This window comes from Lithobates pipiens, unplaced genomic scaffold, assembly GCF_037356315.1.
Source record: "Lithobates pipiens isolate NorthernLeopardFrog02 unplaced genomic scaffold, aLitPip1_a1.2 Scaffold_8, whole genome shotgun sequence".
NCBI classification, from domain to species: Eukaryota; Metazoa; Chordata; class Amphibia; order Anura; family Ranidae; genus Lithobates; species Lithobates pipiens.
This window is the reverse complement of record NW_027507903.1, coordinates 235,551,012-235,573,594: the sequence shown is the minus strand read 5'-3', so window position 1 is coordinate 235,573,594 and position 22,583 is coordinate 235,551,012. Positions and strand designations below refer to the sequence as shown.

The following is a 22,583-nucleotide window of genomic DNA, read 5'->3' as shown; positions in this document are numbered from 1 at the left end:
CATATGATGTCCTCTGATTCCCGGCCATCTAGGGGGCGCACGAGCGCCGCCGGCGGCGCATGTGCGCACCCGCGGCATTGCTCGGGACCTGTTGCGTGTGCCCAGCGGCCGCGATGTCCGCCGGGCACCCGCGATTGCCCGGGAACACAGCAGGATCGTGGATCTGTGTATGTAAACGCACAGATCCACGTCCTGTCAGAGGAGAGGCGACCGATGGTGTGTTCCCAGTACAGAGGAACACCGATCGGTCTCCACCCTTTGTGAGTCCCCTCCCCCCCACAGATTGCCGCCATTACTAGTAAACAAATGCCATAAATCTATCCCCTATTTTGTAGATGCTATAACTATTGCACAAACCAATCAATCACTAATTGTGATTTTTTTTTTTTTTTTTTTTACCAAAAATATGTAGAAGAATACGTATCGGCCTAAACTGAGGAAAACATTTTTTTTTTAAATTGGATATTTATTATAGCAAAAAGTAAAAAATATTGTTTTTTTTTTTTGTTTTTTTTTTCAAAATTGTCACTCCTTTTTTTTTTTTTGTTTATAGCGCAAAAAATAAAAACCGCAGAGGTGATCAAATACCACCAAAATAAATTTGTGGGAAAAATAGGATGTCAATTTTGTTTGGGTGCAACGTCGCACGACCGCACAATTGTCAGTTAAAGCGAGGCAGTGCCAAATCACAAAATGTGCTCTGGTAAGGAAGGGGGTAAAATCCTCCGGGGCTGAAGTGGTTAAAAAAGTAAATTTCTAAACTTTTAATGAGAAGTAATATGTTTAAGGGAGCGGTTCACACCATGGCTGCATCTGAATTGCGAAGAAATGTGCTGTGGATTCCTGTAAAATTCAACCTGCACTCAAAATGCACTGCTTTTGTGATCTGCACCAGGTGTCAATAAAAAGTCAATGAAACCTCAACACACAGGTTTTCAAACTAGTGTGTTTGCCCTGCCAGCCCTGGATCATGTGATCTGGTTGCATTGCATTTTAAAAAGTAGTGCATACACTACACTACACTACTTTTTGCACTACTTTCTGTGCATTGCAATTTTAGCCCATTCAAAATGAATGAGCTTGAAATTGCACTGCACAGACCTGCATGTGAATTGCACAGGAACACACAGTGCATTCCTGTGTGATTCAGCTCCAGGCATGGTGTGATCCAGTGATTTAAATAGAAAAAAAGTAGGGTTTGCTGACATTGATGGCATCTCCTTTTTCATGCAGCACTTCTGTGAGAAATATGGCAGTGCAGTATAAAACCCAATTTCTTACAGTCACAACAGCTGTGCTACATGAAAAGCAGACCTTAGACTTTACATTGCAGTTAATGTGACTGGGCTAACCTGCAGTCCCCTGAGAATCCAGATCCACTGCCACCATAATGCAGCTCATGTGTGCACACCAGAATAAGCCAGGAACGATCATCCTCGAAGCTGGCCACACCCCATCCCGCCCACTCAAACTACAAGATCTCACAGTAAGGCTCCAACTTTCTGCCTCTGAAATGTGTAGCCGGAGTGAGTGCTCATTGAGAGCAGTTGAACAGCTGCTGAGGGAGGAGTTGGAGAAAGGAGAAAAAAAAAGTATTTCTTCTGCAATCTGTTCAGATTGCTCGGGGCCCCCCTGGTGGCCGGGCCTGGTATAACAGGGCCAGTTGTACTGGCTTATCAGCGGCCCTGGTCCCCACCAAGTCGGTTTAACATAACCCAGGCTCCCCGAGACCTAGAAAAATCTCTAGCAATGTCATCTCTCCTGCAAGGACTCATTCAACAAAGTGATCATAATTGTTCCTCTAGAAGAGGAAGGACGAGGGTTCTATTTACACGTATTCCTAGTGAGGAAACCATCAGGGAAATTCAGATTAATTTTGAACCTGAAAATACTAAACAAATCCATCTGATACAAGAAGTTCAGGATGGACACAATTTTCTCAGTAGAGTCATCTGACACCAGGCTGTTTTTTGGCGTCCGAAGATTTGAGGGATGTGTACCTTCATGTGCCTATAGCACCAGCATCACAGAAATGCCTACGGTTAGCAGTCAAGATGGGAGGGTTAATCTCACATCTACAGTTCAGAGCCCTTCCTTTTCGGGCTGTCTTCCTTGCCGAGGATATTCACAAAAGTTTTATATAGAAAGCCTTAGCACCCCTCAGATTAAGGGGAATATCGATTGTACCATACCTGGACGACCTCCTGCTATTTGCCAAAACAGAGGATCTGTTAAAGGATCTAAAAGATACACTTGGAGAGTCTTGGCTGAATCATGAACAAAGAGAAATCAAACATGATCCGGTCTCACACAATAATATTTCTTGGGTATACTATCAATTCTATAGTGGAAAGAATTTTTCTCCCAGAGGAAAAAAGAGTTCAAAATACAGTAAAAAAGGCCCGAACAAATCTGCCAATCTCAATCAGGGCAGCCATGACTCCTCACAGCATCAGTACCAGCAGTGCAATGGGCACATCTTCATGCAAGAGATCTCCAGCAGGCAATTCTGAGGATTTGGTCCCCTCCGGTTCAGAGAAAGCTGTGGTGGTGGAGGGGACAGTCAAACTTGGACAAGGGCCTACCCTGGACTTCTCCTGTAGAAAGGAGGTTGACAACAGATGTGAGCTTTTGGGATTGGGGTAACCATCTGGAAGGAGAGATGGCTCAAGAAGCATGGACAAACATGGAGGCCAAGAGATCCTCCAATTGGAGAGAATAAACGGCCATTCTTCTGCGACTATATGGGCTTTCAAGGATCAAGTCCAAGGTCGCCACATTCAGGTGTTGTCAGACCACGCCACAGCAGTGGCCTACATAACAAGACGGGGAGAAGCAGAGTGTTGCTGTTCTCGGCTCTTCAGATTCTGTCCTGGGCAGAAGGCAACCTAGCATCCCTGACATCGGTACACCTAAAGGGAGATCTGAATCTAGTAGCATTTTCTAAGCAGAGAAAGAATACTGGAATCAGAGTGGAGTCTGAATTCAGAAATATTCCCGATGCTAATAGGAAAATGGGGAGCCCCCGAGATCGACCTGTTCGCATCCCAAGCCAACGCAAAGGTGGAGGTTTATTTCTCCCTGAACAGGAGAGATCAAGCAGACAGACTAGATGAGCTAGCGCAACCGTGGATCTTCGGCTTGTGCTACGCCTTTCCCCCTTTCCAGATGATCCCGTTGGTACTCAAGAAACTACATGATCTTACTGGCTCCTTTTTGGCCCAAGAGGTCATGGTTTTCAACCATACAGAAAATGGCAATGGAACCCCACTGGTTTCTTCCATTACGGAGAGACCTTCTAACTCAGGGGGCCCTTCAACATCCCAATATCGAGCATCTCAGATTGACAGCCTGGTTACTGAGGAACAAATCCTAAAAAGAAAGGGCTTGTCTAATAAATTAGTTTCAACCTTATTAAATAGCTGAAAAAAGGTCACTAAGGTAATTTACTTTAAAACATGGAATTTGAAACATTCCTCGTGTGCGACCTAAAGTTTTTTTCACCACAGGAAGTTATTTCTGTTCTAGTATTCCTTCATGAGGGAATGGAGAAGGGGTTGGCAGCTAGTACTTTAAAGGTCCAGGTGGCCGCTTTATTGGTATTCCTGGAGAGACCGTTATCTCAGGATACACTTATTATAAGATTTTTTTTTTTATTTTTTTTTTAAGGCATTGGCCAGAGCTAGGCCAGTACCTTTTTAAAAAAAAAAAAAAAAAAAATCAGAAATGGAACTTTATTGGTGGTATTACAGGGTTTGACGATAAAAAAAACGTTTGAACCTCCAGAGGAAGCAGCAATCAAATTTTAGTCCCTCAAATTAGCACTTTTAGTGGTGGTTACGTCAACTAGGAGGGTGAGTGAACTGCAAGCCCTGTCTATCATTGAACCATTTTTTTTCTATGTTTCTGGACCGGGTAGTGCTAAGAACTGACCCGGGTTTTCTACCAAAAGTTTCAACAGTATTTTATAGGTCGCAGGAAATGGTTCTCCCAACCTTTTGCCCTACACAATCCAGTATTAAGGAAAGAGCTTTCCATAGCCTGGATGTAAAAAGATGTATACTGCACTCATAGTCCACAAGAGAAAATTCAGAAGATCAAATTCTCTGTTTATATTGTTCTCAGGCCCACGTAAAGGGTACGGTGCTTCTAAAAACACCATAGGAAGATTTCTGCGAATGTCCATCAATGAAGCCTACAATGTCGCCCATTCAATCCGGGCAGTAGCAACATACTGGGCGGAACGAGCAGGGGCTTCACTGGGATGGATCTGAAAGGCTGCTACATGGACAAGTTTTTCCACCTTTATCCACCACTACAGGTTGGACTTGCTCTCAGGGTCAGAGCAATCATTCAGCAGCAAAGTCCTGCAGGCAGTGGTTCCACCCTAGAGTAAGTACTCTCTTATCTCCAGGTGCTTTCCTAAAAGACGAGGTGAGAAAACCTTAGCCTTACCGGTAACAGTATTTCTATTACTCTTTCAGGACAGCGTCCATGACCTGCCCTAATTGTGTTATAAAATGTGATGTTATTGCTATTCTGCTTATCTAATTTCAGCATGGCTGGAGGTATTCTATAAACAACTGAGGCCATGGTGGACATGACCAGTCTATAAAGAAACTGACTTCAGTGTTTCCTGGGAAAATAGGTGGAGCTGCGCTCCCTCCAGGTGCTGAGATGAAAAACAAGCTCTGGACTGCCGCACTCTTCAGAAAACCACTTTCTTTTGTTGGAAAATCACATCACAGCTCAACAAACGCAGCAAAAAAGGAAAAATTGCTGAGGTTTTGCACTAGCTTTAGTGCTTAATCATAGCAATTTGTGTGCCGTGGAGGCTCACTGCCAAGTCCCACTGCTGCGTTCATTGACACAGACAGCTGGACTCGGCCCTGCTCCCCTGTCACTGGATTTGAATGGCAGCAGCGGGAGCCAATGACTCCTGCTATCAATCTATATAATATGGAGAGAGACAGCAGCTGGAGCTGCTGGGCTTGTGCAGATCACTAGATCGAACCAGGCTCGGGTAAGAAAAAGGTGGGGGGGATAAAAAACAAGAAAAAAGTAACACAACACCAAGGAATTAGAGAGTGCTGTTCACCCCTGATTACAATGGAAAAATAAAAAGAATATCCCCTATGGTGGGGGTTTTTAGGCAGCAATATAATATCTATAGTGTAGTAGAGGGCATATATGTGCACAGTAGAGATTAAACTACTGAAGAAGCAAAATATTGGGCGAATTTGTTATTTTATAATGTTTATTAATAAAAAAGAGGATTAAATAACTGACATAGTAGTCAAAAATTGAACTCCACTTGGCAATAAAAACATAATATGGATGCACATGTATAGACAAAAAAATAATTGTATCACATAAACACTGTACACCTGTATATACAATGAAGAAATGACCCTGACACGTTTCGACCCTCCAAGGAGTCTTCTTCAGAAGGTTTGTCTATTATGGAAGAAGAAAACAACTATAAATGGATATATATAAAAAAAGAGTTGTTTATCATAGTATAAAAACCTAAAAAATACAGCGCTGTTCCTATGTAAACTTAATGTGAAGTAATGAAACAAAAAAAAATAAAAAAAATAAATAAATTGTGAATTATAAACGCAGCAGCAGCTTTAGCCGTGAGATACCCACAATTCAAATAATTATTCCCAAATAAGCTGCGCTATACTGATCCGATAAATGCTATGTGAAGCAAATGAGTGAATAAATAAAGCATGAAATCAAAAAATATTAACAAAGTGCAGACAGGGAAATGCATATACTAATGTTCAAATATTAGTCCATCATCCCATCAACAAAAAACATTTTGCTTGTAATCTCCAGCGTGTTTTAAACACACCACACCGATATAGGAAAAGTGTCATCAGAGTTTGCAGGAAAAAAGAGGACTTCCACCACCAACACTACTGCCGCTTACCAGCTACACTGATCCCATCTCAGAGACCAGATATCGCCAAATCAAAAACGCTTCCTCTGAGTCAGGACTGCATGGAGGGTGTATCCTCTTTAAGCGCTTGGTTCAAATGGTTAGAAGAATCCTACGGCCACACCGCTTATTCCAATGGTTAGAAAAATCCTACGGCCACACCGCTCATTGCCCAGCACATATAATAACGAAAGGAATCGCCATAGTGTGATATAGTCACGAAATTTAATATAATAAAAAAGATTGCACTTACATCAAGTAGAAAAAACTTTGCTTTGTAAAACAAACAAATTCGCCGGCCGGCTTAGTAACGCTGCCCATCGCTTCCGGGTCCAGCGTAGATCGCGGTGACGTCAGTACGTCGCTCCTCCCTACGCCGTTTCGTTATAGGTAACGTCTTCCAGGGGCACAGTATCATAGTATGCTAGGAACAATTTGCTGTAGGCAAAATATACATCTAACATCACAATGTTGTATAATTACCAATTAATGTGCATCACAGACAATAAGACACTGGTCCACAGTGGAGATCCTCATTGGAGGACGCACGTAGTCCAAGGCACTTTTCTCCCGCCCTGCATAGATGCACCAAAGATAGTACAGTTGGCCTTTGTCGCTGTAACCAGCCCAAAAGAGGGGAGGAAGGGAAACGGAGTCCAGAAGTATGACTTACGAGGGATCACATGCATGAATCCACCTCCAGTGTAACACACGGAGGGGGATACAGGCGTCAACAGCCGAAGGCCAGATGTAACACACCTGCAGTAGAACAGGACGCAAAAAAGCTGATTAGGCGTTACCAGCTCCAAAAATAATGAAGAGGGCCCCTTACTAGTAATGAGTAAAGAGACATGAGACATAAAGAGATTAAAGGCTGACGGGTAATGCACAAGGGAAAAATAGTATACCCATGAGTCCAATACCATACTAGTGAGTGATGTAAGAAGGAAAACGTGAAAGACCCTGATACTATGCCACACATAGTGAAAAAGAGTGATGATGTGAAAGGAAGAACATCCTTATGTGGGTGTGAGAGTGCTAAAACAGCGTGCTGAAGCAAAGCTCTAAAAAGGTTTACCTATGTGTGTATTTTGAATGAAAAATTCCTTGAAAAATGGACCAGGATAAATACAGTGCATAAGGGGGTGAGACCATATGGTCCTAGCCTCAGGAGTCCAGACTACACTCACCCTGCGCTCTTATGTGGCCCAATAGGGCACAGGGGACCTGAGTCTGTGAATAAATGTAAGGGCAATGATGATCATAGTAATCTAAAAGATAGACCAAAAGTGCCTGATGAGATCAAAGAGGTAACTTACCCTAGTGTGCAGTAAAACGTCAGCAAAAGTAATCTCCTGAGTAGGGAGGGGTGAATTACCCTCCCTCAGGACAAAGTATATATAGTATATGGCCAGTAATGACCCAGCTGCATCCGTTTTCAACTATCACAGATGGGCTCCACCCAGTCCTCCGCCCGCCGAATCATCCCGCATGGTCGCCAAAATGGCTGACCGCAAGTGCCATTCCGGAAGTGACGGAATGAATGTAGTTCCGTCGCACTGCGTGACGTCAGCACGCTATGCGCACCCGCGAAGTTCGCATGTGCGCACTAACATGCCGCGTCCGGAGCTGTTCCGGAATGCCGCCGGGCGTCGTATCCCAGAGAGGCGGGTGGTACCTACCCGCCTAAACCATGGGAGCCTAGGGGAGGGGCCCGCGCGCGCTCGGAACCCATCCCCTCGCCCGGCCGGGAAGCCACACCAAAATAATCCGCCCTATAGAGAACAGCGACAATGAAGGTCAAAGGTGCCATCTAGAGGCAGGGAGAGAGAAGACATGTATAATCGCCACATGTGTCAAATTGCATAAAAATTTGTAAAAACTCACCCAATTGTTGTTAATATTAATTACAGATATTATATACATATATATGAAAGCCACATCAGTTACAAATATATTGAAAGGATGACAAAATGGTTATAAAGAATTGATTGATAAATCAAAGCTTAATCAAAGTAGATCAAAAAAAGTTTAAATTTAGAATTAGAAAAGGGTCAAAGTGGAACAAAGCAAATCAAAGTCTCCATACTGTAAATGTGTTTCGCTATTCTTGTGTGGAATTCCAGTTTCGTTTTCCCCAAGTAGAACGCGCCGCATTCACACTCCATGAAATATACGACCCCCCGCGTTTGACAATTAGCAAAGTGTACGGGGCGAAATGTTCTACCGTTGGGTAAGCGAAAAGACCTATCTCGTCTGATGATGTATCTACAGGAGGAACAGTGACCGCAGGGAAAGGAGCCAAAAACTGAGCAATGTCTAGCTCGTTTTGTCTCATCTTGGTATTCACTTTGGACCAATTTGTCATATAAAGAGGTAGCACGTCTATAAGTAATTGCAGGATGTGCTGGAATGAGATCTCCAATTTTTTGGTCATCCTTTAGGATTGACCAATGTTTCTGGATAATGTTGCGAATAGTGGCATGTTGTTTGGAAAACCGAAGGATGATCCTGGTTGTTTGAGAACCAGAACCTTTCTTTGCCTCCTTTGGAAGCAACAAATTACGGCGAGATTGTATTGCCGTCTTGTTGTATGCTTTCTGCAAGCAAGACCGACTGTATCCGCACGCTAGGAGTCTGTTTTGTAATTTGGCCGCCTCTTCGCGAAAGAGGGCATCATTTGAACAATTTCTGCGTAATCGCAGATATTGTCCATAGGGGATGAGGGGATGGACCGTTTCAAGTTTGTTGGATGAAAACTGTCCGCATGGAGGACAGTATTGCCTGCAGTATTTTTTCGATGGAGTGTAGTAGAGATTTGGTTGGCAGAAGAACGCCCAATTTGTACATCCAGAAATGTAATTTGGTAGTGGTCGTGTGTCATAGTGAATTTTAGATTGTGGTCATTCACATTAATATGGGACAGAAATTTCAATAACTGGTCCTCCGAGGTGGGGGGATGGGGGGCAGCTGCAGCAAAGGTTTTTCACTGTAACACATAGAATGCATTAAGGTGAAAAACCTTGAGAGTTTACAATCACTTTAACCCAGTAAAAGACAATAGTGTTTTGCGCCAATATAAAAAAAACAAATACAGTGCAATAATGGAAAACAAAAAGTCCAAAAGTGACAAAGAATAAGTCCCCACTGTTTTTGTGATTGGTGAAGAATACATTTGGCACAGCAATGCCAATACAGGTGAAGATCCTTCTTAAAGTGCTCAGATGTCCACCCACCAACACCAAGTGAATTCAAAACTCACCAGAGCAAATGGCTACCATTACAGCAGCATAAATGCCTTTGTAAGAATGGGAATTCCACTGGAGTCGATGCGGCAACCCACTCCCAATGGGAACTTCTGATGTGCTCCAACTTGTGTAACCAACACTGTTTGTGCATTTAGTTTCTGATAGCATTAGCTGGTTCATCTGTTTATAGCAAACTAGTATTCTTTGAGATCACCGTTGGACGTTCACCATATAGTTTTAGGATTTGAGCTGTGGTCTTGTAGGACTGGCGTATGTGTAAGGTAACTAAGGTTTTCTCACCTCGTCTTTTAGGAGTCAACAGGAAAAGCAATAGAGAATTTATCCTGCGGCTTATTGGACAGCTCCAGCGGGCCGGGTCTCCTCTTCCAATGCCACATGGTTTGGAAACATACACATTTCATTGGAAAAGCCCCCTTCCTCAGTGCTCTTTTAAAGAGGAAGTAAACTCTCTCACTCTGATGCTTCTTTTCATTTAGTCCATTATAATAGGTAATTATCAAACTATAGCCACTGTAATCCAGCCCAAATCACATATATTACTTTTTAAAGAAACTTTAAAAAAACTTGCTTCCAGGGGTTAGGCAGCGCCATCTTAAGTATTGTTTCCGGAGTCCACAGAGGAGTGTATTTCTGCCCTTACATTGAGCACTTCCTGTACTGTTAACCAAGCCTCCTTCTCAATCCAACATTTCTATGGCAACCCTGCTTCCCTGTTCATAGGTGACTTGTTTTATTTCATAGTATAGTGTTTGCCTGTTTCAGTCTTATCAGCTTCAGCTGATAAGACTGCAGTAATGCTGTCCGATGCCCTGGTTTACACTGCATGTGATGTCACATGGTCACATGAGGTATAGGAGGAAGCTCTCAGTCTCCTGGGATTTCAGTGGTGTGCCGTAGGAAGTCCTGATAATAGACAAAGTACTCAGAGTGTGCTGTAAATCGGGGGAGATCTGGGCATGCTCAGTGACATCATTCTAAAGATCAAAAAGGATTACAACAATACTAAGCAAGTAAGGAGATATCTACAAGCAGTGTTCATTAGGGTTTTTATGCTGATTTACCTGGGACAAATTTGTGGGGGAGAGTTTACAAACCACTTTAATGCTGTTCTTTTGGTAGAGACACCACTCCAGAAAAAACCTGGAACTGACAATACATATAACTGGAGGAAGCGTCAGTAGAATGTAAAATGTTAGTTTATTCTGAGCACACACTCAGATACCTGCGTTTAAAAAATAAAATAAATACACTAAAGAGAATACGTTGGACAAAACAGTCTAATGAAAATTGATCAGAGGAGCTGCAAACTAGTTACAAGCAGTTGCATCTGTTACGTCCCTTTTTATCCAGTGAGATTTGAATAATGGGTGTCGATTGCAGTAAGTTGGGTGATTTGGGAAGCATTGATTTGTGTTTTCTAATAAGTGGAAGTGCATTTATAGTAATGTAGCCTGCTTGTAACAATATTGTTCAAACTAAGGCTCGATTCACATTGGTGAGATGCAGGAGACCCTGTGAATCCAGTGCGGGTTCCCACGTCGCACCTTACTCGCAGGCAGTTCACACTGCCCTCTGAAAACCACTGTGGGTGTCAATGCAAAGTTAATGACACCCCCATATCGGATCGCAGTGCAAACTATGAATTCGGACAGAAATCATGTGAAAACTCATGCGATTCCATTCTGATGAGAATCAAAAAAAGGGACCTGTAAGAGTCTGGTTTGAATGTGATGCGAATTCAGCCATACAGTTTGTATGGCTGAATTTGCAGCGCACAGACATCGCACGTGATCTGCACAGCAATGCGGTGTGAATCATGTGATGTCTGGCATCGCATCCGTGTAAAGCCAGCCTAAATGTGAGAAAAGGGCATGCTTCTTGTTAGTTGCAGAAAGTACATACCTTTTTGTACATAAAGCCTAGTACACACTACAATTTTTATTTTTTTATTTTTTTCAATGCGGCAGGGCTGAATAAAAAAAAAAACTGACAGCTCAGGAGGGGCCCCTGTACTAACCATGCAATGTTAGTACAGCGATCTCCTGCTTCCTGTTTTTGTTTTTGTCAAGGCTTCAATTGAACAAGCTGAAATTAGAAGCTGATTGACTACCATGCACAGCTACACCAGATTTTTCCCTCTGCAGTTTGTGAATCAACCCCTTTGTGTCCCCTTCAATTATCTTTTTCTGCCCTGTGGTCACCTACTAGTTTAAGAGCCTTTACTGAATGGTACGCCAGACAGTACTGGAGTGTCATAAAGCCTAAATGTCTTACATTTACACATGAATACCTCAGAAAATGTATTCTGTCACCTAGTATATAATAAATTAAGACATATATTTCTAATTTCAGTTCTTATGGTAATAAAAAAAAAAAGTTTGACATGCCTTTTATATGACCAATAACTGCTTACGAAAGAACAGGACATGAGCTGTCTAGCTTCTTGACCATATGCTGTAAATCTTCATAATGAAAGATGTATATTATACCCTACTCCCCCTTTTTAGCTTGCAAAGCACATGTGCAGGTGAGACAGATGTGTGCCCATAGACATTAGATGACAGTCTTGCAATCCAGGTGGCACCCACGAATGAGGATGGCGTCTTGTGGTCAGCTTATAAGATCATCTTTACATAGGAGACCCAAGTGTATTGTTATCTTGATGCCAGTATCTGCCCCTGCTACTGTCCAGAGCTCCTCAAATTAAGGCCGGCCATACACAATTTGCATCTTAGCCAGTTCAGCAGGAATAGGCCAAGCTTCAAAGTGTTAATGGGCAGGCTGAATGTACCAAGTTTAAGCCTTCCCTGCCAGGAGAAGACTGATCATTGCTAGCGGCTATAGCAGCCGCTAGCGATAATAGCAAGTAAAACCTGGCATGATGGTTGTACCCAAGTTGATCGATCAATTGAACCTGGTACATTCAGCCTGCCCATACACGTGTATGGCCTGCCTTAGGGTGAGAGATGGCATATATTTTTTGCCTAGCAGCAAAAAGGTTGCTGGTTTTAATCCCAATCCCAACCACAACACTACCTACCTGGAGTTTGCATGTTTCCTCCCACACTGCAAAGACATGATGGTAAGTTAATTGGCTTCTGTGTAAATTGGCCCTAGTATGTGTATGTACGTGAGTTAGGGACCTTAGATTGTAAGCTCCTTGAGGGCAGGAACTGATATGAATGTACAATGTATATATTAAGCGCTGCGTAAATTGACAGTGATATACAAGTACCTAAAATAAATCAATAAATGAACACTCTAAACTGCTACTTTTCTTAAAAGATGTGTTTTGGGATCATAATTGATCAGTAGGGTAAGTTAACATTTATTTTCATTTTTCTTTTCTTTCCATCAAGATTAAGTCAAATGAAAACAGCAGAGCTAAGTCAGCGGAAGAAGAAGAAGATAAAAAGACAAAACAGACAGGTATGTACTTAAAATCTTGGCAAGCTTTTTGATTAGAGTAGGGGATGGTATTTATTGTTGTGTCCGATTTGGTACAGGATAGGATGAGGAAATTTGTCCAGTGGGGCCACAGCATCAAAACTTTTTTTTATTTATTTTTTTAGAGTGGAGAAGTGCCAGAACCCCTGTCAGGTTTTTCTTTTTGTATGTTGCGATTAGGGAGATTACCACTGTAGCTACTCCTTAAATATGCATGTACTATACAGCCCTACTGGTCTTTCTTACAATTCTAGTATTTCAGGCATGAGTTGGGGGGAAAAAAATGCATTTCCTATTTAAACTGATATTTGATCTCAATGGTTGTCAAGAGGAAGAGTAATTGCATTATACCACTGATAACAACTCCTGTTGTGTATTAATCTAAAAAAAAGTAAAAAAATAAAAATCACCTTATTTAATGCAATAGGAAAACTATGACAGAGCAAGCTTGTCATATAAAAATAGCTTTAAAGAGGAAGTAAACTCCCCAGTAAACAAATGTTGTTGTTTTTTTTTACTTTTTGCTATAATACATATCCAAAAAAACAAATGTATTCATCAGTTTAGGCTGATATATATTCTTCTACATATTATTGGTAAAAAAAAAAAAAATCGCAATAGTTGTATATTGATTGGTTTGCCCGAAACGGGATAGATTTAGTGACTTTTTTTTTTTGTATTGTTTCTACTTGTTATGGCAGCAATCTGCGATTTTTAGCGGGACTGTGACATTGCAGCAGACAAATCTGACCCCAAATGACAATTTTCGGGGACCAGTGACATTATTACAGTGCTATAAAAATGCACTGATCAATGTAAAAATGACCCTGGCATGGAAGGGGTTAACACTAGGGGGCGATCAATGGGTTAACTGTGTTCCCTGCGTGTTCTAACTAGGGGGATGGGCTGCCTGGGACATGACAGAGATCGCTGTTCCCGATCACTAGGAACATAGATCTGTCATATCATCTGTCAGAATGGGGATCCGCCTTGTTTACAAATTCTGCCTTTGTACTTGGTGATTGCAGATCGCCGACGGACATCGAGTGCATTGCTTGATGCCGGTGGGCATCGAGGACATCAAGTATTGCTTGATGTATTACCAGTAATGGGCATTTGTTAGTCTCTGTTAAATGGTTTTAGGTGACTGGTATTAAAGTGAAATGTCACTCTCCTGATCAACATTGATTACCGTATTTATCGGCGTATAACACCGATCCCCCGCTGTTTCTAATCCTCTCTGGCGTTCTCCGCGGCTTCTGGGTATTTTCGGCTATCTTTGGCCGTTCTCAGCTATTTTCGGCCATTCTTGGCTTTCGGGAAGCCGAAAATAGCCGGGATGTGGCCGAAAATAGCCGAGACCGGCCGAGAACTACCGAGCGCTGCCGAGATACACAGGACATCCGCTCTGTATCTCGGCGCCGCTATTTTTAAATGGCAAACACTGCAAATGACTGGCAAGGCTGCAAATGACTGGCAAGGCTGCAAATGACTGACAAGGCTGCAATGCAAGGCTGCAAATGACTGACAAGGCTACAATGCAAGGCTGCAAATGACACTGATAAAGCTGCATTCATGGGCATTTAAATGTAAGTTTTTTTTTTTTTTTTTTCCTTAAACTTCCCTCCTAAAAGTTTTTTTTTTTTTCTTTTAAATTCCTTCCTAAACTTGGGGTGCGTGTTATACGCTGATACATATGGTATTTTTAATCCTCATGTTGCTAGCATTAGTAAATGGATAGGAATGTATATTCTATTTACTTGTGTGTTTTTTTTTTTTTTTTTGCATTTCTTCAGTTACGTTCTAGTTTCTTGCCTAGGCAAATAATGTCCTACATCCCAGAAGTCTTCAGGAGGGTTTTCTACACTAAGCACACTCTCCTGCATGCATTCTTGAGCTAAAGGCAGATGGAGTTTGCTTTGAATATTAAAAATGAATTATACGGTGGCAGAGCGGCCTCCCTGCACTGGCTACTAAGTGATTTGTGCAACTCAGGCAGGGGGCACTTATGCCCGCCGGCCTGGCTGTGCTGTGATTTGTCACAGCATATGCCGATCACCGGGTCCTGGCCAATGATTGACCGCTGGCACCTGGTGATGGGCTCTGAGACTCACTGAACACAGCTCTGTGAATGTAAACCACACAGAGCTGTGTTCAGTGACTGGGGCTCTCGATGGTTTTTTCATTCATATTAGCACTGATCACTGTAATGTCACTGGTTATGTCAGTCAGTGTCAGATTGCCTGCCGCACTATCGCAGTCCCCTTTTAAGTTGCCCATCACCGCTATTACCAGTATTAAAAGAAAAAAGAAAAAAAACAATTCCAGCATATATCCCATAGTTTGTAGACTATAACTTTCACACAAACCAATCGATATACACTTATTGGGATTTTTATTTTTTACCAAAGACATGTAGCAGAATACATTTTGGCCAATGAGATTTCATTTATTTTTTTATTGGATATGTTTTATAGCAGAAAGTAAAAAATAATTGTTCTATTTTTATTTTTTAACCACTAGCCGACCAGCGCACGGCGATGTACAGTACGTTGGCACAATGGCACGGCTGGGCAAATGGGCGTACAGGCACGTCCCCTTTAAAATCGTGGCATTGTGGGTGCACATGCCCCGTGTCATACCTGCGAGTCCCACGGACTCTGTGTCCACCGGGCGCCCGCGATCATGTCAGAGTGGAAGAACTGGGAGAAGCCTTTGTAAACCAGGCATTTCCCCGTTCTGCCTAGTCACATGAAGGGGATCTACTGCTCCCTGTGATCGCTGTCATGTCAGTGGAAGCCCATCCCCCCACAGTTAGAACACCTCCCTAGGACACACTTAACCCATTGATTGCCCCCTAGTGGTTAATCCCTTCCCTGCTAGTGTCATTTACACAGTAATCAGTGCATTTTTATAGCACTGATCACTATAAAAATGACAATGGTGTTAAGTGTCGCCATAATATCGCAGTCATGATAAAAATTACAAAAAAAAAAATGCCATAAATGTATTCCCTATTTTGTAGATGCTATAACTTTTGTACAAACCAATCAATATATACTTATTGCAATTTCTTTTTTTTTTTTTTATTCTCTGACCGCCACACTTGGTGATGAACTCTGAGCCTCACCGAACACAGTTTTTTTTTTTTTTTTTACCAAAAATATGTAGAACAGTACATATCGGCCTAAACTACGAAAGAAATTAGTTTATTTTATATATTTTTGGGGGGATATTTATTATAGTACAAAATATTGCTTTTTTTTTTCAAAATTTTTGCTTTTTTTTTTTTGTTTATAGCGCAAAAAATAAAAACTGCAGAGGTGATCAAATACCACCAAAAGAAATCTCTCTTTGTGGGGAAAAAGACGTAAATTTTTTTGGGCACAACGTCGCACAACCGTGCAATTGTCATTTTAAGCGACGCAGTGCCGAATCGCAAAAAGTGCAATGATCAGGAAGGAGGTAAATCCTTCTGGGGCTGAAGTGGTTAAATTGTCTTTTTTTTCATTTATATAATAAAAAACCCAGCGGTGAACAAATGTCACCAAAAGAAAGCTTTATTTGTGTGAATAAAATTATATAAATTTAATTTGGGTACATCATTGCATGACATGACATGACATGACATTGCGCAATTGTCAGTTAAAGTAGTGCAGTGCCGCATAGCAAAAGATGACCTGGTCATGAAGGGGGTAAAACCTTCCGGAGTTGAAGTAGTTAAAGTGGTACGAAACCCACAGGAGTAAAATCAGTCTGTATATGCAAGTAAAGCTTGCTTATTATACTCACTGTGGAACCCAAATTGTTAATCCTCCGCATTATGTAAAAAGGCTGTTTAATCCAGTCTTCTCTGATCCTCTCCTTCTTCCACTATCCCCAGTCCAAATCTTGACGGTACAGAACCTTGGAGGTACTCTGCACATGCTCAGTTTGGTGTGTATTGCTAGAGAGTTATTTTTTTTTTTTTTTTCTTGGGAGGATGCATGTGATCAGCACAGGGCCAATCAGCACTGTCCACAGAGAGGGCCAGGGGTCCTGCAGCCTTAAAGGACAGTCAGAGGAGAATGAAAGCTCCTCCTACAAGCTTTACCAGACATGGATATAAGTTACAAGACTGCTTTAACTGCTAAGAAAAGATATTTAGCAGTTTATATTTACTAAAACAATTGCATTTCCGTGTTTTGTATGAGACCGGATATAGTGAATGCAGAGTCCTTGGTTTAGGCTGGGTTCACACTGGAGCGATGCGGGAACGCCGCGAATCCGCAGCGTTTTCCCTCAGTGCATGCCTCCCGTCGGCAGTTCACACTGCCCTATGCGGACTGCTGGGAGTGTCAGTGAAACCTTAATGACACCCCCAGATCAGTTCGCATATCGCAGTGCGATCTGCAAACTCGGACAGGAATCGGATCGCATGGTGTGAACACCCATGCGATCCGATTCTGCTGCCGACTAAAAAAAGGGTCCCGTGCGAGTTTGCGGTGGGTGCGATGCGAATTCAGCCATACTATCTGTATGGCTGAACTCTCATCGCACAGAGATCGGATGTGATTTGCACTGCAGTGCGGTGCGAATCACATCCGGTTCTCGCTGCCGCAGCAGTGTGAACCCAGCCTTAGTAACATTTCTTACAGCAGAATTATCATGTCAGTTTAACTGTCTAAACAGCACCCCTCCATTTTTGCACCATGCAGTTATCAGCACTATAGGGATGACGTGTATTGTGTTTACATTTTGTTAATATTGCTTTGGATTGTTAATTTTTTCGTTTAAAACCATTAATTATGTAATGTGTGAAAGTTTTTTTTAACTTTCTAAATCGTTTTCAGAGAGTCAGCTTATGGAGCTAGAACGGCACCTTTCACAAACTGAGCAAATGTTAAATTCTATACTCACACAACTGGACCCACTATCTAATTGGTAAGTACGACATAATCCATTCTACAGCATTATAGCCATCCTTAATCATCCCTGTTTATAATAAGAGAAATGCAGTGATGTCTGTCTTAGAGAGGAATTTCTCTTACCTTGGGAGATCTCATCTATCCTTGTGTTGCGACGGTGGGAGAGGAAATGAAGGGAAAATTCCCCAGTAGTATTCAGAAAACAATAACCTGGCAGTAGTTTTAACCCTTCCTTACTCTGTCCCAAAGAAAAATAAATTGGGCTGTACATACACTTTAGGCCTTGTGAAGCAGGTACCCCTATCAGAAACATCAGCCAGGTCCTGTGCCTCTTTGTCGTCTTCACTGTATTTAGACAAGTCAGATCCAGAATTCAAACCCAGCCTCTAATTGTACGAGGAAGGAGCATTGGCTAGAGACATTTAGGCTAGGTTCACAGCTATGCATTTTTTTTGTGCATTTTCAGTTTTGAAGAAAGCACTATAGTCCTTTTTAACATGGTTTCCTATGGGGTCACGTTCACATCTGTGCCTTTTATGGAAAGGACCATGGACTTATTTCTGTTTTTTGGTTCCATAGACTTCAGTGGATCAAAAACATGTATCGAAAAACGCAAAATGCACCTGGTATATGCAAACTGCAACCTGCATAGGTGTGACTCAGGCCTTATAGGTTACCGACTACTTAATGGCTGCAATTGCTCTTTTACCTTGAAAGTCAGATTAAAGTGGTTGTAAACCCTGGTAAAATAAAATAAAAATAAAAACCCCGCAAGACAAAGGCATAATAAGCTGGTATGCATAGCAACATCTCTCCCAGGGGTTACTTCCGTGTATAGCCGCTCCGGCGCTGTGATTGGCCCGAAATGCGATGACATCACTCCTGCGCACGTGCGGGAGCTGCCGGTATCGGCACACAGTCTGAAGCAACAGCACATACATGCCGTTGCTTCAGTTTGCCCCAGTGCACATGTGCCGATGTCGTTGGCACATGCAGGAGACAGGGGATATCGCCTAAACCGTGCAGGTTTAGGAGATATCATGGGTAGCTACAGGTAAGCCTAATTATAGGCTTACCTGTAGCATAAAGTTGTTGTAAAGGGTTTACAACCACTTTTATAATTAAATATGGCTTTTATTTTTTTGCTGTGGGGCATTATGCAGTAGAATATGCACAAGCCTGAACTACACCAGGACTTAGGCCCCATCTATCTAGTGCAAGGTCAGCTGTCAATACAGTCGTATTAGCTGCTACAATTTCACACAGCAGGGTGGTAGGTAATTCATTTTCTTGGTGAAGGGGGGGGGGGTGTGGACACACACACACAGAGTTCATGTGTTTTTTTTTTTTTTTCAAACATTGGGTGTCAGTTTGCATGTCACGGGGGGGGGGGGCAGTCATGTGAGGAGGACTAATGGGCACACCACGACATGTGAGGAGGACTAATGGGCACACCACGACATGTGAGGAGGACTAATGGGCACACCACGACATGTGAGGAGGACTAGTGGGCACACCACGACATGTGAGGAGGACTAGTGGGCACACCACGACATGTGAGGAGGACTAGTGGGCACACCACGACATGTGAGGAGGACTAGTGGGCACACCACGACATGTGAGGAGGACTAGTGGGCACACCACGACATGTGAGGAGGACTAGTGGGCACACCACGACATGTGAGGAGGACTAGTGGGCACACCACGACATGTGAGGAGGACTAGTGGGCACACCACGACATGTGAGGAGGACTAGTGGGCACACCACGACATGTGAGGAGGACTCTGCTGATGAGGACACCAGATGTGAGGAAGGCCCTGCTGATGAGGCACCTGATGGCATCTGGTTTCTTACCTGAGCCCGATCAGATCCAGCGATGTGCACGAGCACATTGGCTCCTGCTGCTGTCAATCAATCCAGTGGCACTGGAGGGGGGGGGGCAGGGCTAAGTCCCCCTGTCTGTGTCAATGGACGCAGCAGCGGGACTTGGGAGCGAGCCCGCATGGATGCCCCAGGGAAAGGGAAAGAGGAGGGGCCTAGAACGCCACCAAGGCACCCCAGAAGAAGAGGATCAGGGCTGCTCTGTGCAAAATCATTGCACAGAGAAGGGAAGTATAACATGTTTGTTATTTTTCTTTAAAAGAGGGTTTACAACCCCTTTAAAGAAACATTGGGTTAAAGAACAGCCATTATATAAAATATCTTTTGCTGCTAGTTCTAAATATAATGTCATAAATGCTTAATGAAAGGTGAATACATGTTTACTTTTTAGCGTGAGCACATTGGCTGTTGACCAGAAAAGTGAAATCATGAATCAGCTGCAATATATCAGACAGTTAATGAAGAAAAGTGGAATGGATAAAGCAGCTCCTCATAACCCAGGTAAGCCTCCCCCCCCCCCCCCATACTTTTATATAAAACAGAAAAATACAATGTTGGGAAGCCCCAAAACCGACACAGTCGGACCTCTTAACCACTTACCCACTGGGAGAATTCCAGCACTCCTCTCCTATGTAAAAATCTATTTTGTTTGCTCGAAAATTACTCGGAATCCCAAACTATATATACTGTGTGTGTGTGTGTGTGTGTGTATGTGTGTATGTATGTATGTATGTATGCGGAGACCCTGGAGAATAAAATGGCGGTCATTGCAACTTTTTTTTGTCACATGGTATTTGCGCAGAAATTTTTCAAATGCAATTTTTTTGGGGGAGAAAAAAACACTTTTATGAATAAAAAAACAAAACAGTAAAGCTAGCCCAATTTTTTTGTATAATGTGACAGACACTGATACGCCGAGTAAATAGATACCTCACATGTCACGCTTTAAATTGCGCACACTAGAAAAGGACACCAAACTTCAGTAATTAAAAAAAATCTCCATAGGCGATGCTTTTAAAATGTTTTACAGGTTACCGGTTTAGAGTTACAGGGAAGGCCTTGGGGTAGAATGATTGCTCTTGCTCTAACGTTCGCGGTGATGCCTCACAGGTGTGGTTTGAACACCGTTTACATATGTGGGTGCAACCTACATATGCATTCACTTCTGTCTGCGAAGACCGGGGTGCTTTAATCATTTTTTTTAATAATAAAAAAATTAAATCACGTTTGTTCCTATTACAAGGAATGTAAACATCCCTTGTAATAGGAATAGTGTGTGACGGGTCCTCTTTTCCAGGTCCAAATCTGAGATCAGGGAAAAAAAATGACGGATCCCAGATTTTCTGCCGAGTCCCCGGTATTGCTTACTTCAGCCGGCCGGACTTGATAGCTTAACGTCGGTCTCCGAGTGTCATAGAGACTGCCAGGGACCATCTGTCCCTCGTGTGTTTTTTTTTTTTTTTATATGGCTACCTTCCAGCGCCGGCAGATTCCTTCTGTGGCTCACTGATCGCAGGGGAGAGGCGGGAGGGGGGGGGATGTCCCCTCTCACTGCCTGTAAGAACGATCAAGCGGCTAAACAGCCGCCATGATTGTTCTTACGGTGAAAGGAATCACGCAGCTGAAAAGAATCATATCTGAATGATGCCTGTAGGATATCACCACTGAAAGCCCAGGACGTTATATGGTGGTCGACAAGTGGTTAAATAATAAACGTGGAACTGGTCACATTGTGGCTCATTGCACACTGATGTAGCGGTGTAATAAAAAATAAAGGACATTAACAATATTTTAACTTTTTTTTTTTTTTGCGCGAAAGGTGAATTTTATCCACAGCAAAATTATCTACACCAGTAGTTTACAGTTTTTTTTTTTTTTTTGTGCTTTGCTGGAATTCATGGGAGGAAGAAACTTTTTCCATTTTCCCTGGAAGAAGGGTATAGTAAAACCTAGAAATTAGAAAGAAAAAGCATCTATTGTGTACTTGCAAGCTGCAGCTTTCCACCACGGTACCGTATATACTCGAGTATAGGCCGACCCGAATATAAGCCGAGGCCCCCAATTTACCCCCAAAAAAACTGGCAAACTTATTGACTCGTGTATAAGCCGAGGGTGAGACATGCCTGTCCATCCCTGTGTGTGTGTGTGTGTGTCCGTCCCTGTGTGTCCGTCCATCCCTGTGTGTGTGTGTGTGTGTGTCCATCCATCCATCCATCCCTGTGTGTGTGTGTGTCCATCCATCCATCCCTGTGTGTGTGTGTCTCCATCCATCCATCCATCCCTGTGTGTGTGTGTCTCCATCCATCCATCCCTGTGTGTGTGTGTCTCCATCCATCCATCCATCCCTGTGTGTGTGTGTGTGTGTCTCCATCCATCCATCCCTGTGTGTGTGTGTCCATGTGTGTGTGTGTGTGTGTCCAGCCTACCTGTGTCCTGAGCCTCCGTCCCGTGCCTTGCCTCCTTGCCTCCGTCCCGTGCCGTGCCTTGCCTCCTTGCCTCCGTCCCGTGCCGTGCCTTGCCTCCGTCCCGTGCCGTGCCTTGCCTCCTTGCCTCCGTCCCGTGTCGTGCCTTGCCTCCGTCCCGTCCCGTGCCGTGCCTTGCCTCCGTCCCGTGCCTTGCCAGGATCGCCGCTCTTCGTCGGCGCCTCGGCGGACATACTACAATTCGAAAGCCGCGCCTCCGCCTGTGATAGGCGGAACACTGAATTTCCCAGCAGCCTGTGTTCCGCCTATCACGGACATCGTCTCATCCTCGTACTACGGACGAGGATGAGACGATGTCAGTGATAGGCGGAACACAGGCTGCTGGGAAATTCAGTGTTCCGCCTATCACAGGCGGAGGCGGAGGCGGAGGCGCGGCTTTCGAATTGTAGTATGTCCGCCGTCTGTCTGCTCGATACGCTGATCGAGCAGTCAGACGGCGATGACTCGAGTATAAGCCGAGGGGGGCACTTTCAGCCTCAAAAAAGAGGCTGAAAATCTCGGCTTATACTCGAGTATATACGGTAATTTTAATTTCACCAGTAGATGTCACTACAAGCAGACATCTATGTCTATATCATGATACTTGTATTTTTGTGGGGAGGAGGTTCCATGGATATTTCAGAGGTAGCATGGAGCTTTGTAGTTCAG

At 43.2% G+C, this 22,583-nt stretch overlaps 1 protein-coding gene across 1 annotated transcript in view; it reads left to right on the top strand.

Annotated features, from left to right (window-relative positions):
• The window catches only part of CCDC107 (coiled-coil domain containing 107), a 45,943-nt gene that overhangs the window by 22,695 nt on the left and 665 nt on the right, over nucleotides 1-22,583 (top strand). The window contains exons 3-5 of the mRNA XM_077474270.1: nucleotides 12,576-12,645; nucleotides 17,496-17,586; nucleotides 19,844-19,953. Of these exons, the coding sequence (XP_077330396.1) occupies nucleotides 12,576-12,645; nucleotides 17,496-17,586; nucleotides 19,844-19,953 (271 nt within the window). The remainder of the gene's footprint in view (nucleotides 1-12,575; nucleotides 12,646-17,495; nucleotides 17,587-19,843; nucleotides 19,954-22,583) is intronic.